The 15,106-nt window shown below is 39.6% G+C and overlaps 2 protein-coding genes across 6 annotated transcripts in view; one reads left to right on the plus strand and one right to left on the minus strand.

The window, feature by feature from the left end:
* Positions 1-3,794: 3,794 nt before the first annotated feature.
* On the minus strand, positions 3,795-5,491 carry tmem53 (transmembrane protein 53). The gene is made up of 3 exons (XM_021613283.2): positions 5,290-5,491; positions 4,944-5,047; positions 3,795-4,831 (listed from the first exon to the last, which is right to left on the minus strand). Exons 1-3 carry the CDS (start codon positions 5,342-5,344, stop codon positions 4,136-4,138), a joined length of 855 nt encoding a protein of 284 aa, XP_021468958.2. The 5' UTR covers positions 5,345-5,491; the 3' UTR covers positions 3,795-4,135.
* Positions 5,492-6,044: 553 nt separating this feature from the next.
* The window catches only part of LOC110530325 (dual specificity testis-specific protein kinase 2), a 34,065-nt gene continuing 25,003 nt past the window's right edge, over positions 6,045-15,106 (plus strand). The window contains exons 1-2 of one of the 5 annotated variants that reach the window (XM_021613278.2): positions 6,045-6,450; positions 6,592-6,638. The gene's annotated coding sequence lies outside the window, so the exon portion shown is untranslated. Of the gene's footprint in view, positions 6,763-15,106 lie in introns of all 5 variants that reach the window. The other 4 variants (XM_021613276.2, XM_021613277.2, XM_036985967.1 and 1 more) reach the window with 4 other exon arrangements.

Here is a 15,106-nt window from a genome sequence, read left to right on the forward strand (position 1 = left end):
TATCAGTATGAATACTGTTATGTCAGTATGAATACTGTTGTATCAGTATGAATACTGTTATGTCAGTATGAATACTGTTGTATCAGTATGAATACTGTTATGTCAGTATGAATACTGTTATGTCAGTATGAATACTGTTGTATCAGTATGAATACTGTTATGTCAGTATGAATACTGTTATGTCAGTATGAATACTGTTGTGTCAGTATGAATAATGTTGTGTCAGTATGAATACTGTTGTGTCAGTATGAATACTGTTGTATCAGTATGAATACTGTTATGTCAGTATGAATACTGTTGTATCAGTATGAATACTGTTATGTCAGTATGAATACTGTTGTATCAGTATGAATACTGTTATGTCAGTATGAATACTGTTATGTCAGTATGAATACTGTTGTATCAGTATGAATACTGTTATGTCAGTATGAATACTGTTAGGTCAGTGCATTCGGAAAGTATTTAGACCCTTTTCTTTTTCCAAATGTTATTACATTACAGCCTTATTATAAAATTGATTAAATTAAGTTTTTCCTTATCAATCTGCACACAATACACCATTTTCATTGATCATCCTCAAGATGTTTCTACAACTTTATTGGAGTCCAGCTGTGGTAAATTCAATTGATTGGACATGATTTGGAAAGGTACACAGTAAAGCAAATCGTAGCCTACTATAGGAAACAAAATGCCACATCTGCAGTAACCAAGCTTTCCAGCCACTATCTTCCTATGAGCCAGTTTCTATTAATACGAGTCTATTGATGCATCCTCATAAAAATCTGTCAGTTTTAGCTAGAGATACATTTTTTTTGTTACATGGGCTGCATCTCAATCCACCGGATCCGCCTATCAAATCAAATCAAATGTTATTGATCACATACATATTTAGCAGATGTTATTGCGGGCGTAGTGAAATGCTTGTGTTTCAACAGTGCAGCAGTATTTAACAATACACAACAATACATACAAATCTAAAATTAAAAGAATGGAATTAAGAAATAGAATACAGTTTATAAATATGAGATGAGTAAAGCAGTATATAGCATTATTAAAGTGCCATTATAGTGCCCATTATTAAAGTGGCATGTGATTCCATGTCTATGTACATAGGGCAGCAGCCTCTAAGGTGCAGGGTTGAGTAACCAGGTGGTAGCCGGCTAGTGATGGCTGTTTAACAGTCTGACAGCCTTGAGATAGAAGCTGTTTTTCAGTCTCTCGGTCCCAGCTTTGATGTATCTATGTAGGCCTTCCGCATCTGCTGTAGAAGGTGGCAGAGCTACAGTGGTGTTTGTCAGACCATGAGACATCCCGAAAATCGGTCTTCTCATGAAAACATCTGTGAGTGTCCAAACGTTTTGGCCTACAAATGAATATGATCACTCTATGAAAGATTCGATTTTTATGAACAGATTTTTGCAGTTTTGCTACATCCCCCACAAGTGTCATGGGACTCCTCTGAAGGTAACCCTGAACTGGTAGAAAGAAAAAAAATGAATGGAAGTATGTAGGTAGTTTGGTGCCAACAAATAAAAGAGTGTTAAATATGTGTCCAAAAAAACTTTCTTATATATCCTAGATATAGGACAGACACATCAACGTCTTATTCCTTATGAAACACTTTTTGACTGTCTGTTTTGCCATTCATGAATCCATCATTCAATGCGTTTCTATGGGCAATAGTAGTAAAGGCCAAAATCAAAGTCAAATAGAATGTTTTGGGACAGAAAACCTGCAGCTAGGGTAGGATTATAGGCTAACCTGCGCTGGCTCCTCTCTTCCAAGCTGGTCAGGAACAGTCAGTGGAGGGGGCGGTGGATCCATTATCCTGGCAGCACTTGTTGAAGGGTGGGTAAGCTTAACACGTGGAGCTAGCTGCTGGGCTTGGCATCACTAGCCGGCTACCACCTGGTTACTCAACCCTGCACCTTAGAGGCTGCTGCCCTATATACATAGACATGGAATCACATGGGCTTGCTGCGGCTGCTCATCACTCTCCTTTTCCTTTTGGCCTTGTTTGGGTACTTTGTCAAAGCCAATTTCTGATTGAGATTATTGAAGTAAGCATATTGTTAGCTTAGCACAATTACTGGAAGTCTCCCACAGTAGCTCCTCTCAAAAACATGGAAATAGACATTCTAACTACTACAAAGCTGGGTGGGGTGGTTAGTCATTTATAGTCTTACAAGGCAATACATAGTCATCTAGATTGCATATATTTGTTTATTTTACTGATAATCATAAGAAACAAGATTTTATCCAATTTGTCATTCACTTTGCCGTTGGCATCACAATATTGTGTTTGTTTCATTATGACATCTGTAAGCGCACCATTGAGACAGATGCAACTTTGCGATCTACTGGCTACTGTACCAGGAGACTTCCAACAATTGTGCTAAGTTAACGATATGCTAACTCCAATAATCTCCAAACTACACACAGAGAAATAAAAATGGTATTCATGAGTTCATTTGACTCTGGGTAAGTAGAAAAACAACCTAAATCTCGCAGAATCCCAAATAGTGTTATTTGACCTGTGTCTTTTTTGACACGCAAAAGACACAAACGGCGTTCCATGAATTTGCTAGCTAACATAATCTGACTCCTGACCTTTTTCTGCTTCAAAAAGTCCCGTGGTTGATGACGTTTCCCATTTCCACCAAGCTATTGTTTATTTTTTTTAAACACATTTTAGTGTCAACTTAACCCGATTAGCATCATCTGATTGATGCTAGAGACAAAACCATTTGAACCAAAACACTTAATCAAAGATTTTAGATTTCATTAGAATAAATCCCTCCATAAGGCAGACATATTCAGGTCATACAAGCTAAAAGAAATAAACATCCACAAAGAAGATAAAGAACACAGATCACACACACTCCTTTTCATGTTTGTGTATTTGGCACATCCTTGCTATTAGGGGACAGTGTGTATGAGTCTGTATTGTCACAACGTAGGCCAATAGTTTATCCACAAATCACCTCAGTAATTCATTATTTTCTGTCTTTTGTAATATTGCTATTCAGACTTTCATTAATTGGGCACACCATCCAAATGGTTATTCCTGTTTGCTCTTCATCTCTTAAAGTCAGGGAGGCAGTTAGGTTTAAATCAGATCAGCAGGAAGAGTCTGCATCTCTGGAAAACATTCCCAAAACAACCATTTGGCAATGTGAGTCATGCAGCCACCCAACTAACAAATATTATCTAGTATGTACTCCAATAAGCTTTGTTCATCTGTGTCTGCAGATGTGTAAACTTTTCCCTTCTCCTTTGAGTGGATATAAATGATGTTTGATGTGCCAGGGTGAGCTTTCTGTAGAGTCAAATGCCCATGCCTCTCTCCAAAATGTCAAATTTGACATCCAGAATAATTCAATAATCATCTCTACCTGACCAACTTAAGAGCACTGCTCTTCAAACTATCACTGATGTCTGGCGAGGCAAAGGCTGAGTTTAGACAAGGCCAAAGGTAGCCATGCACAACCTGCAGTGCTGGGTTGAGTGGAAGGGGTCCTTCCCCAATCGCAGCATCATACAGATTGTCTCATCAGAAAGAATATTTTTTTTTAAATGACCTTTTGTGTGATGCAATATTTACAGTATAGGCAATAAGAATGCTGCACTGCTTTACTACAACTGCGAAATGTTATTGAATTGTAATCATGTGTTCAACCCTATAATTTCACAAGAAACTTAATTCATGTAATGGCCATTGCTAACTGTAATAGTTTATCTTCCAGAGTAATCCAAGGTTCCGCATTTTCAAACAAGTAGACCAAAAGAAATGCAAATGTTGACATAACGCTTCTTTAATTTATAGAAGGCACAATAGTTAGACACGTGTTTAGTAAGTACATACATTCTTAGTCAATCACATTCTTTTGAAATATCAATCACTGGATTAAAGATTCACAAATAGTACCAATCAAAATTCACAGCACTGGCACTTTGGTTATCACTTGTCTATTTTTGCTTAATTGTCTTCAACTCTTAAAACTTAAGCATTTGAAATAAGATGTTCAGTGGAGCTGCAGATTTCCAAGTACAGATTTATACATGTGTAACATTACAGTAGAATCACAAAAACATAAGTGCCACAAACTTTTGAGAAACATTAATTAGTGTGCTTTCAATGCTGGATCAAGTGTCGCTTTTTTATTTGCGCTGTTGAATCCTTCATGCAGTTGGTCAGGAAATCCAGGCATCTCTTGGAGTACTCCTCTGGAAAGTCACGGAAATGGCTCACGTGGGCAGGGGTTTTGAAGTCAAAGCTTTCCACAGACACCCCTTTCTCCTTTAGAGTCTTGACCATGAGCTCAACATCACTGTACCGAATCACTCGATCAGCTCTGGAGTACAGGTACAGCTGGGGCCAGGTAGGAGGGTGCTCCCAGATGGCATCATAGTGGTTCTTGTGGATGTACTTGGTTATGGGGTACAGAACCACCCTAAGCAGGAAAACAGTTACAGCAAACAGTGCCAAGAGAACACACCTCAACATCACATTGATTTTGGGTCCCAGAGTGGCTGTAAGAGCCCGTAATGCCCCCCTCACATTTCCACTGCCTGGGGCACTGTCCACCACAGTCCCAACTATACATAGGGTACTGAACTGTTTATGACTGTGCAAGAGCTCAACAATGTAGCGGTACAGCATGAATCCCCCGTTGCTGAACACGTGGAAAAATATAGGGCTGTTTTCCACCTCGTAATCATAGAGTATCTCAAGTAGTTTGTGGGCAGTATTACTCAGCTCCTTGTAGCCAAATGATTCAGAGACGAATACTGTCTTCAAGGGCGCAGTATAGCAAATAGTGACACAACCCTGGAACAAAGAGAGGGGGAAAGGTAAGTCACACATGAATAATGAAGTAGAATAATAATTTATTGAAATGACAGGAGACATTTACCACCACAATAATAGTTTTTACGCCAACCTGTTCGTTATAAATGGAGCTGTACTTGGCAAGATGTTTGTCTCTGCAACCAGCCCATCCCAGCAGTATGACAACTGGTTCCTTTGTTCCATGCCAGTGTCTTTCTAAAAGGAGAAAAACAAATCAGTTATCTGCTAAGTAAACTAACTGCATAACCAGGAAAACGAATTTAGCTAGCTAGCAAGCAGTCTTTTAGTCAGTCCAATTCAGCTATAAATGAATTATGGACAAACCTGCCAGTGCCCACGTTAACGTTGTCTAAATAGCTCATGGGTCTGTCTGACAGCTAACGTTAGCTAGATTAGTGTTGTTAGCTAGCCTAAGCAAGGCTAGATAAAGTGCTCACCCGAGATCAATGCATCTGGAAACACAATGTTATAGTCCATGCCATCATCTTCCATTCTGTAGCCGATTATATTACAGAACAATGAGCCCTTTTGCTATACGATTCATTTGGCTGATGCGCTGAACCTTAACGTTCTCGCAGGTTCGCTAGTCGCTACGGAAGTCAAGAGTTCGTTCATTGTTTCTGATTGGTTCGTTTTCCCTTCACTATACATCCAGTTCCATGTTCCTCCACGAGGTGACAGCCAATGTCCATATTTGAGTTTTCAAGCTACAGTAGAAAACGAATCGAATATTTCACTCAGAATAACAATTATTTGACAACATTATGCAATCTGTGGAATAACAATTTTGTAATTTATTTCGTTTGACCAAAATATATTTAGAGGTGTACCCTGTACCACATTATGTGATGAGTGTTGTAAGTTAGTAGTGTGAAATGTGAAATAACTGTATACTTCTAGAGTCAATGCATAGTAGAGGTAAATTAGTATTCACAGCTGGTGAAATTATTATATACGTTCAAACTACCATCAATATTCGAGTTAACACAGTCAAATATTGTACATTACACACACCCCATCAAAAACAAAAACATTAGTGTGTTGCATTCTTGTCCCTGAATGGAAGCCTCAGCTGTCAATCTGGACGTGAAAAGGGGGATCGCAGTTTAGTGGGAGTGTTAAAGGCGGTACATGGTCAATCTGCAGTCTGCACTGACCGTGCAGCATTACGGTGATATGGCCATTCATACCTCTTGCGCTTCGCAGATAAGCGCAGAGCTGTTGTGAAGGAAGTTGTCAAGAAAGTGAGTTTATGTTTAGGTTATACAGGACCTCCCGCCTTCACCGACCGTCAACCAATCATGTCAATGCGGAGCCATCCACAATGTTAAAACATTTAAGAGGCGCACAGCGATGCGGCACAGAGCTCAATATGTGCTTCTGTGTGTCTCTGGGTGCTCCGCAAAATTGCGTCACACCATCCATAAGGCCTCCGACCACATTTTCGGATCAAGCATAAATTGGCTCTTAGGGGAGCCAGTCAACACTGCGTAGCAGAGCTGTCAAACGACTGAACTGTCTTTAACCACTGCGATTGTGTTTTAATGAGAAAACAAATGCCACATAAGGTGAACCGCGAGTTTACATTTCGATTTGAGGTAAGCTATAATTCGTGTAGTTAAGAGTTACTTCGGCGTTGGCTGCGTAACTTCTCGTTTGTTAGCAAAGTGGAGTGGCTACCGTTAACTAGCTTCGCATCTTCTCTTGTTGACAAACTAAACTAACGTTACCGAGACCAGCTAACTACAAGCAAGTTAGCCAACTGGCCGCTACTAGCTCGTGCATGGTGAGTAGACCGACTGGCCTGCAAACTATTGCAATGAGATGGAAGTAACTGAGTTTGGCCTGTCATTTCATCAAGTTGTTGTTGAAGAGTCCAACATCTCATCATCTTCATGACAAACGACAAGGTAAGAACTCTGGCTAGCTCTGCCAGCATGCGAAGTTTGCTAGCTAGGTAACGTTAACGTTGGCGGATGAAGCCTGCCATACTGAGGTATGTGTCCGTTTCGTAACTAACGTTAACGTGAGCTAGTTGGTCAGCTAGTTTAGCAAGCTAAAATAAGCTAACTCACGTAATCACGGAAAGTGAAACGCGTGGGGTAAACAGACCAACATTTGTTGCAAGTAGTAGCTAGGTACCAGTAACAACAAAGTTACTTTAATTAAATAGTTTCAACGTTGTAGCTAATGCAGTAACTCATTGTTTATAATGGATTATTGCACTGAACTAATCAAACGGTAAGTGTTCAGATAATGCTGGCCAGGTATTTGATTAGCGTATTGTATCCGAACTCTTATTGTAGGTTATAAACAGATGTTATCAGATCAGAAGAAACTAGTCCCTCCCCTATGAACAAGACTGGGTCATTATTTAAAATGTCAGGTATGCCGTTGCTGCCTCGGATACCCATCCTTTACAGCTGACTGGGCTCTGAGAGTGATCATAAAAAATACATTTTAGTGAATAGAATCCATTGACTATTTCACAACCGAATAGAAACCTAACTAAATGTTCTCTACCCTCAAACACTCTCTGATCATCCCTCTTTTTTTCATGGGGATTCTTGATCTTGCGTTTCGTCATAACCAGATGACCCTCCTGATGGCGATTTAACAATAAACATATTTTATTGTAGCACATTTGAACAGCTGGATAGAGCACAAATACCTGGTGTCAGGCGACCACAGGGATGTCTAGGGCTTGACATTCAGGTAAAGATGCCAATGGCACACCGGACAAGTGCCAACCGAAAGCTACTGGCCCAAATAAAATTAACAAAATATTGTCCCGGGTCAGGATCTGTCAGGGAAGCAAATGATGCGCGCATAATTTAAATTGCAGGTTATTTTCTTTCATTTGGGCTGAGCAAGTAGCATACAAATTCAAGGTTTTTCAAATACTTTTTTCATGCACTTAATTGTCATTTTTATTTGACTACATTTTATATCTAATTGTTATAATAGCCAATATAAAAAACATCTGCATTAACACTTAGAGAATAATGCATGTTTTACCGCAACAGACTAGCGCAACACCCGAAACAAATGAAAGCGGCTAAATCTCATAAACATTTATCAGAAATTAAATCACAGAATAATTATTTTGAGCAGTAGAACTTCAAAATCGGTTACCATAACATCAAGGGCTTTAAGGACCAAATAGCCTCGAGGAAATGTCAAGTTAGGCTATTCCATGATGAGTGAATTGCGCATAGCAAATATTCAACCATCAACTAAAACTGAACTTTTTATAGCTGGTTTGCATACCCATTCTTGATTATTGCCTTAGTATTTACTAGTATATATCATAACTTGGAACATCTTTCCTACCGCTGTTGCAGCAACTCGATAGGACACCAATCTCAAATTAGGCTTTATTTGTGCGGCGCGCGTGTGATAAATCTTCGACATGACGAATTAACAGTTTCATGAATTAATCCGTTTTTTATCAGTTATATAGCCTAGATAAAAAAATTAAAAGATACAAAAAAAAAAAAAAATAGCATTATTACAATATTTTGTCCAAGCGGACCACTGACAGGGATGAGCAACTTGCCAGGAGGGTTTTCAAAACCTCCCGGGCAAGTCGAGCCCTGATGTCCCATGGGCATTTCCATCGAAAAGGACCCATGAGCACAAACGTGACGTTCATAGGACCATATATCAAATTGGGTGTCAAATGGAAGCTTAGTCTATGTTTTTGGGAAATGAAGGCATAAAGATATTTTTCAACCATTTTCCATAAAACATTTTTTTTTAAAGAACAAGTAAAGGCTTTGATTTCTGGATTAACAGATGAAAAAGGTGTTTTAGCAAGAATCTACTAGAAAGCTCTGAAAAGGTATTCATCAAAACACAATGTTTACATAGTCCCCTGCCAACTAACATCAACACTTCAATCCATTCGGAAAGTATTCAGACCCCTTCCCCTTTTCTGCATTTTGTTACATTTTTATTTATTTCTTTACATTACAGCCTTACTGTAAAATGGATTAAAAATATAATACTAATCAATCTACACACACTACCCCATAATGACAAAGCGAAAACAGGGTTTTAGAAATGTTTATCCTATTTACATAAGTATTCAGACCCTTTGATATGAGACTCGAAATTGAGCTCAGGTGCATCCTGTTTCCATTGATAATCATTGAGATGTTTCTACAACTTGATTGGAGTCCACCTGTGGTAAATTAAATTGATTGGACGTGCTTTGGAATGACACACACTTGTCTATATAAGGTCCCATAGTTGACGGTGCATGTCAGAGCAAAAACCAAGCCATGAGGTCAAAGGAAAAGTCCGTAAAGCTCCAAGACAGGATTGTTTCGAGGCACAGATCTGGGGAAAGATACCAAAATATTTCTACAGCATTGAAGGTCCCCAAGAACACAGTGGCCTCCATCATTCTTAAATGGAAGAAGTTTGGAACCACCAAGACCTAGAGCTGGCCGCCTGACCAAGCTGAGCAATCGGGGGAGAGGTGACAAAGAACCTGATTGTCACTCTGACAGAGCTCTAGAGTTCCTCTGTGGAGATGGGTGAACTTCCCAGAAGGACAACCATCTCTGCAGCACTCCACCAATCAGGCCTTTATGGTAGAGTGGCTGGACAGAAGCCACTCCTCAGTAAAAGGCACATTACAGCCCACCTGGGTCTCTGGTCTGATGAAACCAAGATTTAACTATTTGGCCTGAATGCCAAGCGTCATGTCTGGAGACAATCTGGCACTATCCTTACCATGAAGCATGGTGGTGGCAGCCTCCTGCTATGGGGATGTTTTTCAGCGGCAAGGACTGGGAGACTAGTCAGGATCGAGGGAAAGATGAACTGAGCAAAGTACAGAGAGATCCTTGAAGAACCTGTTGAGGACCTCAGATTGGGGCAAAGGTTCACCTTCCAACAGGACAATGTCCCTAAGCACAAAGCCAAGACAACGCACGAGTGTGTTCAGGACCAGTCTCTGAATGTCTTTGTGGCCTGGACTTGAACCTGATCGAACATCTCTGGAGAGACCTGAAAATAGCTGTGCAGTGAGGCTCCCCATCCAACCTGACAGAGCTTGAGAAAATCTGCAGAGATGAATGTGAGAAACTCCCCAAATACAGGTGTGCCAAGTATTCAGACCCTTTGATATGAGACTCGAAATTGAGCTCATTTTCGCATCGTACCCAACAAGACTCGAAGCTGTAATCGCTACCAAAGTACTGGGTAAAGGGTCTGAATACTTATGTAAATGTGATATTAGTGTGTTCTCTTTTTTTTTAACCAATTAGCAAAAATTCTAAACCTGTTTTTGCTTTGTCATTATGGGTTATTGTATGTAGATTGAGGATGTTTAAAAATATATATATATATTTTGTCTTGTGCCTTGTAAGTCCATTACCAAAAGCACACACATCTTTAATCATTTTGCTCCCTGATGTGGAGGGAGGATAATAAATGTTCACAGAAGTAACAAGTAATGGTAGACCTGATTTAGTTATAGTGATTTTACTGATATCAATTTTGTTTATGAATTATTAAGTGATTTTAAAACAAATTGGTAACAGAATTACCAAAATATCCGTAACGGAATTACTGCAACTGAATTGGCTACAATGGGAAATCATAGTCACAAACCACAGTTGGGTCACCTGCTACTCTCCTCCCTTCCACTGGCATACTGTGACGTTCAGCTCATTACTGTTTTCTTTCTTTCTATTGTCTGGTGGTCAAACTACGATTCACCGCACACAGTCGGAGTCTGGACAACCCTTCCCTCTACCTCTCTCTTTCCAGTTAATGTCAACTCTCACAGCTCTTAGTGATACCTACCCATGAGCCCCCTCTCTTTCCAATCAATGTCAACTCTCACAGCTCTTAGTGACACCTACCCATGAGCCCCCTCTCTTTCCAGTTACTGTAACCAGCATCCTCACCCACTGAGACCCGGTCGTCCATGGATGTTGACATTTGTTCGGTCCACCCTGGCCTTGACGTTAGCGTCCACAGACGGACCGGACTGGCCCGAATCTGAACCTAGAAGTATGTTTCACAAGTTTGGATAGCAAAGCAGAGTACAGTACAATGCAGTAGTACAGTATATTGTACTGAAATATACAGTACTGAACTCTGCTCTGCTGTATTGTACTACACTGTACTCTACTGTGCTGTGATGTCCAAACTTGTGAAACATGAGGAGAATGACATTCATATCCACACTTATGCATATCTGTGTAGAATAGATCAGGTAAACATGATGTAATTCTGTTACCGGGTGTAAATCCACTTCACTTACTGTAGTTCAATAACCAAACTATATATATATTTTAAACTCAAGGTGCCATGTCATAGTTGGCATCCCATTCTCTCTGCAGACGTACACTACATGGCCAAAAGTATGTGAACACATGCTCGTCGAATATCTCATTCCAGAATCATGGGCTTTAATATGGAGTTGGTCCCCCCCCTCCCCCTTTTGCTACTATGACAGCCTCCACTCTTCTGGGAAGGATTTCCACTAGATGTTGGAACATTGCCGTGGGGACTTGCTTCAATTAAGCCACAAGCATTAGTGAGGTCAGGCACTGATGTTGGGTGATTAGGTCTGGCTCACAGTTGGCGTACCAATTCATCCTAAAGGTGTTTGATGGGTTTTGAGGTCAGGGCTTTGTGCAGGCCAGTCAAGTTCTTTGGAGATTGCGTAGTTGTGTGCTTTATTTTATACACCTGTTGCTGACGTGGTTGAAATATATCCGAATCCACTCATTTGAATGGGGTGTCCACATACTTTTGGTGATGTAGTGTATTTTAATCTTAATTCGTAGCAAATATTTATGTTTTTGTAAAATGTGGTTGCGTAAAAGCAATAGGGTCCAGCTGCGACCTCATCTCTCAGGGCAGTCATCCACAGGGTCTCTATGCTTCCACCTACTGAGATGGCATCGCTCAGTGCATCTCTCAAGAAGAGTGGGGGTGTCAAAAGGAGTGGGTGTTTCGAATGGAACCATATAAGGAGAACTGGGGGTTTCAAACAGTCTTAACAGTAGGAGCGCTGGAATTCCATTAATTACTAGAACCGCCATGACTTGATATTTCAATGACTGTTATTTCAAATATTCAATAATAACTTACATTTTAAAAAATGAAGGTAGCTAACGTTAGCTAGCATTTACATTTACAGTATACTAAACCTTACATACATTGCTACCGATAGGTAACGTTCAAAGACGCAGCTCACAGTGAGTGAATAGACATATATTATTTTTTGCATAACTGAAATGTCTTACTGTCAACTCTGCAGGCCATGACTGACGTCCGATAACCCAAATCATGTCTTGAGTGGTACCTTTCAAACCCCCCACTTCTCAATATGATTCTTTTTGACTCCCCCACTTTTCCTGAGAGATGCATTGAGCGATGACATATCAGTAGGTGACATTATAGAGACCCTGAGGGATGACTGCTCTGAGAGGTTGTAGCTGGACCCTTCTCATTAAAAGGGAGATGTTACCAAAGTTTGCATCTGCACAGTTCTAGTGTTATTAAGATACCAGTATTGCGATAATAAATGCCATTTAGCAGACACTTTCATCCAATCATGCTTGCATACATGTTACATATGGGTGGTCCCGGGAATCAAACCCACTATCCTGTCGTTACAAGCACCATGTTCCACCAACTGAGTTACAAAGGACCACTGCGATACCAGATTTTCCGCTTCGTGTTTTGCTTCCTTTCTTCCTAGTATTGTGATACTGGTATTGTACCATATACCATTCATCCACAAAAATAGTTTTTGTATATATTTTTTTCAGTGGAAATCATTATGTAGTCCTTGTGCATGGAGTTGTATGATTTGTTAAACTTTGAAATTATTATTTTTTTTGGTATACATTTTAAATTGAAAAACTGATTTCAAAGTTTAAATCCGTTACCGTGGAATTGCCCTCATCTGTAATTTTGTCATTAGTGGCCCATTGTAAAATGCCTCTACTTCCTCCAGTTCATTATCATTGAGACTGATTTATCGCTTTGGAAAAATGCCTTATGTCCACACAAGCCTACATACAGTGCCTTCAAAGTATTCATACTCCTTGACTTATTCCACAATATGTGACCAGTTTGAATTCAAAATGGTTTCAGTTGAGAAAAGAAAATCTCACCCATCTACACTCAATACCCCATAATGACAAAGTGCAAATGTATTGAACATTAAATTCAGAAATCTCATTTGCATAAGTATTCACACCCCTGAATCAATTCTTTGTAGAAGCACCTTTGGCAGTGATTACAACCGTTGGTGTTTCTGGGTAAGTCTCTAAGACCTTTCCATACCTGGATTGTGCAACATTTGCCCATTATTATTACTTTTTTTCAAACATTGTCAAGCTCTGTCAAATTGGTTGTTAAACTCTACGGCAAGATCTGAAAATGATTAAGTGAAAACTGTAACTCTGCCACACAGGAATATTCACTGTCTTCTTGGTAAGCAACTCCAGTGTATACTAGTGTTTGTGTTATTATCCTGCTGAAAGGTGAATTCATCTCCCAGTCTCTGTTGGAAAACAAACTTAACTAGGTTTTCCTCTAGGATTTTACCTGTGCTTAGCTCCATTCTGTTTTTTTTTTTTATCCTGAAAAATTCCTCTGTCCTAACGATTACAAGCATTCCCATAACATGATGCAGCCACCATTGACCTTGAAAATATGGAGAGTTGTACTCAGTAATGTGTTGTATTGGATTTGCCCCAAACAACTTTTTTTTGTGTCCTGAATACAAAATGTTAATTGCTTTGCCACATTTTTTGCAGTATTACTTTAGTGCCTTGTTGCAAACAGGATGCATGTTTTGGAATATTTTTTTTATTCTGAACAGGATTCATTTTTTTCACTCTGTCAATTAGGTTAGTGTTGTGGAGTAACTACAACGTTGTTGATCCATCCTGTTTTCTCCTATCACAGCCACTGAACTCTGTAACTGTTACATCATTGGCCTCATGGTAAAATCCCTGAGCGGTTTCCTTCCTCTCTGGCAACTGAGTTAGCAAGGATGCCTGTGTCTTTGTAGTGACTGGGTGTTTTTGATACACCATCCAAAGTGTAATTATTGACTTACCCATGCTCAAAGGGATATTCAATGTCAGGTTAAAAATATATGTATAGTTTTTTAAAAATATATATCTATCAATAGGTGACCTTTGCGAGGCATTGGAAAATCTCCTTGGTCTTTGTGGTTGAATCTGTGTTTTGAAATTCACTGCTCGGCTGAGGGACCTTACAATTATCTATCTGTATGTGGGGTACAGAGATGAGGTAGTCATTCAAAAATCATGTGACCTGTTAAGCACATTTTTACTCCTGAACTTATTTAGGCTTACCATAACAAAGGGTTTGAATACTTATTGACTCAAGACATTTCAGCTTTTCATTTAACTTTTTTAATCTCTCAAAAAAATACAATTCCACTTTGACATTGTGGGCTATTGTGTATAGGACAGTGACAAATCTAAATGTCATCCATTTCAAATTCAAGCTATAACACAACAAAATGTGCAAAAAGTCCAGGGGTGTGAATATGTTCTGAAGGCACTGTAGTTGTATTCTCACCAGCTACAAAATGTAGGTTGCTGCTGAGATGCTAGGGAGGGAGGGAGTGAGGGAAGAAAGGGTTCAGACTGGAGAAGTCATGAATTCACTATCTGCATTATTGATATGACGCTGTTAAGTGTTTCTGCTTTGAATTAAGGGAAATGTATAATTTTAGTGACATTTATGACTTGTTCTTGTGAACCCAGACGACTAGGCCTAGCAGCAATTGAAATGGAAAAACAGCCCTCATATGTTATACATCCGTTCTGCTTCTGAAAAGCAGATTTACTAAAATAGCTGCTTTAAACATTCTTGGCAGACCGAGTCTGATCATTGTCATACACTTGCAAAATGGCAAAAAATGCCTTTAGTAATGGAGGAGGATAACATCCTTTTAAGGGTACGGCTGGAGCAGCAAAAAGATCCCAGAACTAGTCCAGTAACTTTGGATGATTTGATTTCAGTTGTTTTCATTTGGGATTGTATGGGGGATGGGAATCACACGAGGTTGAATTAAGAATAGCATTCTTCTCCCAGAGTTTTTAATAGCTTCTCTCTAGTCTCTAACTCAAGGAAAGGGGAGGACAGCAGAATAATCCAGAGACATCGCCTAGTTACAACCAGCCCATCGAGTAAGCTCAATAGACCTGTGCATGCTGGGGAAATCAGGGGTCCTTA

This window comes from Oncorhynchus mykiss, chromosome 8, assembly GCF_013265735.2.
Source record: "Oncorhynchus mykiss isolate Arlee chromosome 8, USDA_OmykA_1.1, whole genome shotgun sequence".
Lineage (NCBI taxonomy): Eukaryota > Metazoa > Chordata > Actinopteri > Salmoniformes > Salmonidae > Oncorhynchus > Oncorhynchus mykiss.

Bases quoted from the DNA above. Each gene is read 5' to 3' on its own strand.
- tmem53 (XM_021613283.2), bottom strand. From the start codon at position 5,344: ATGGAAGATGATGGCATGGACTATAACATTGTGTTTCCAGATGCATTG. The intron at 5,048-5,289 runs GTGAGCACTTTA...TTCTCCTTTTAG, and splicing joins TCCAGATGCATTGATCTCGG to AAAGACACTGGCATGGAACA. The intron at 4,832-4,943 runs GTTGGCGTAAAA...TCTTTGTTCCAG, and splicing joins GCTCCATTTATAACGAACAG to GGTTGTGTCACTATTTGCTA.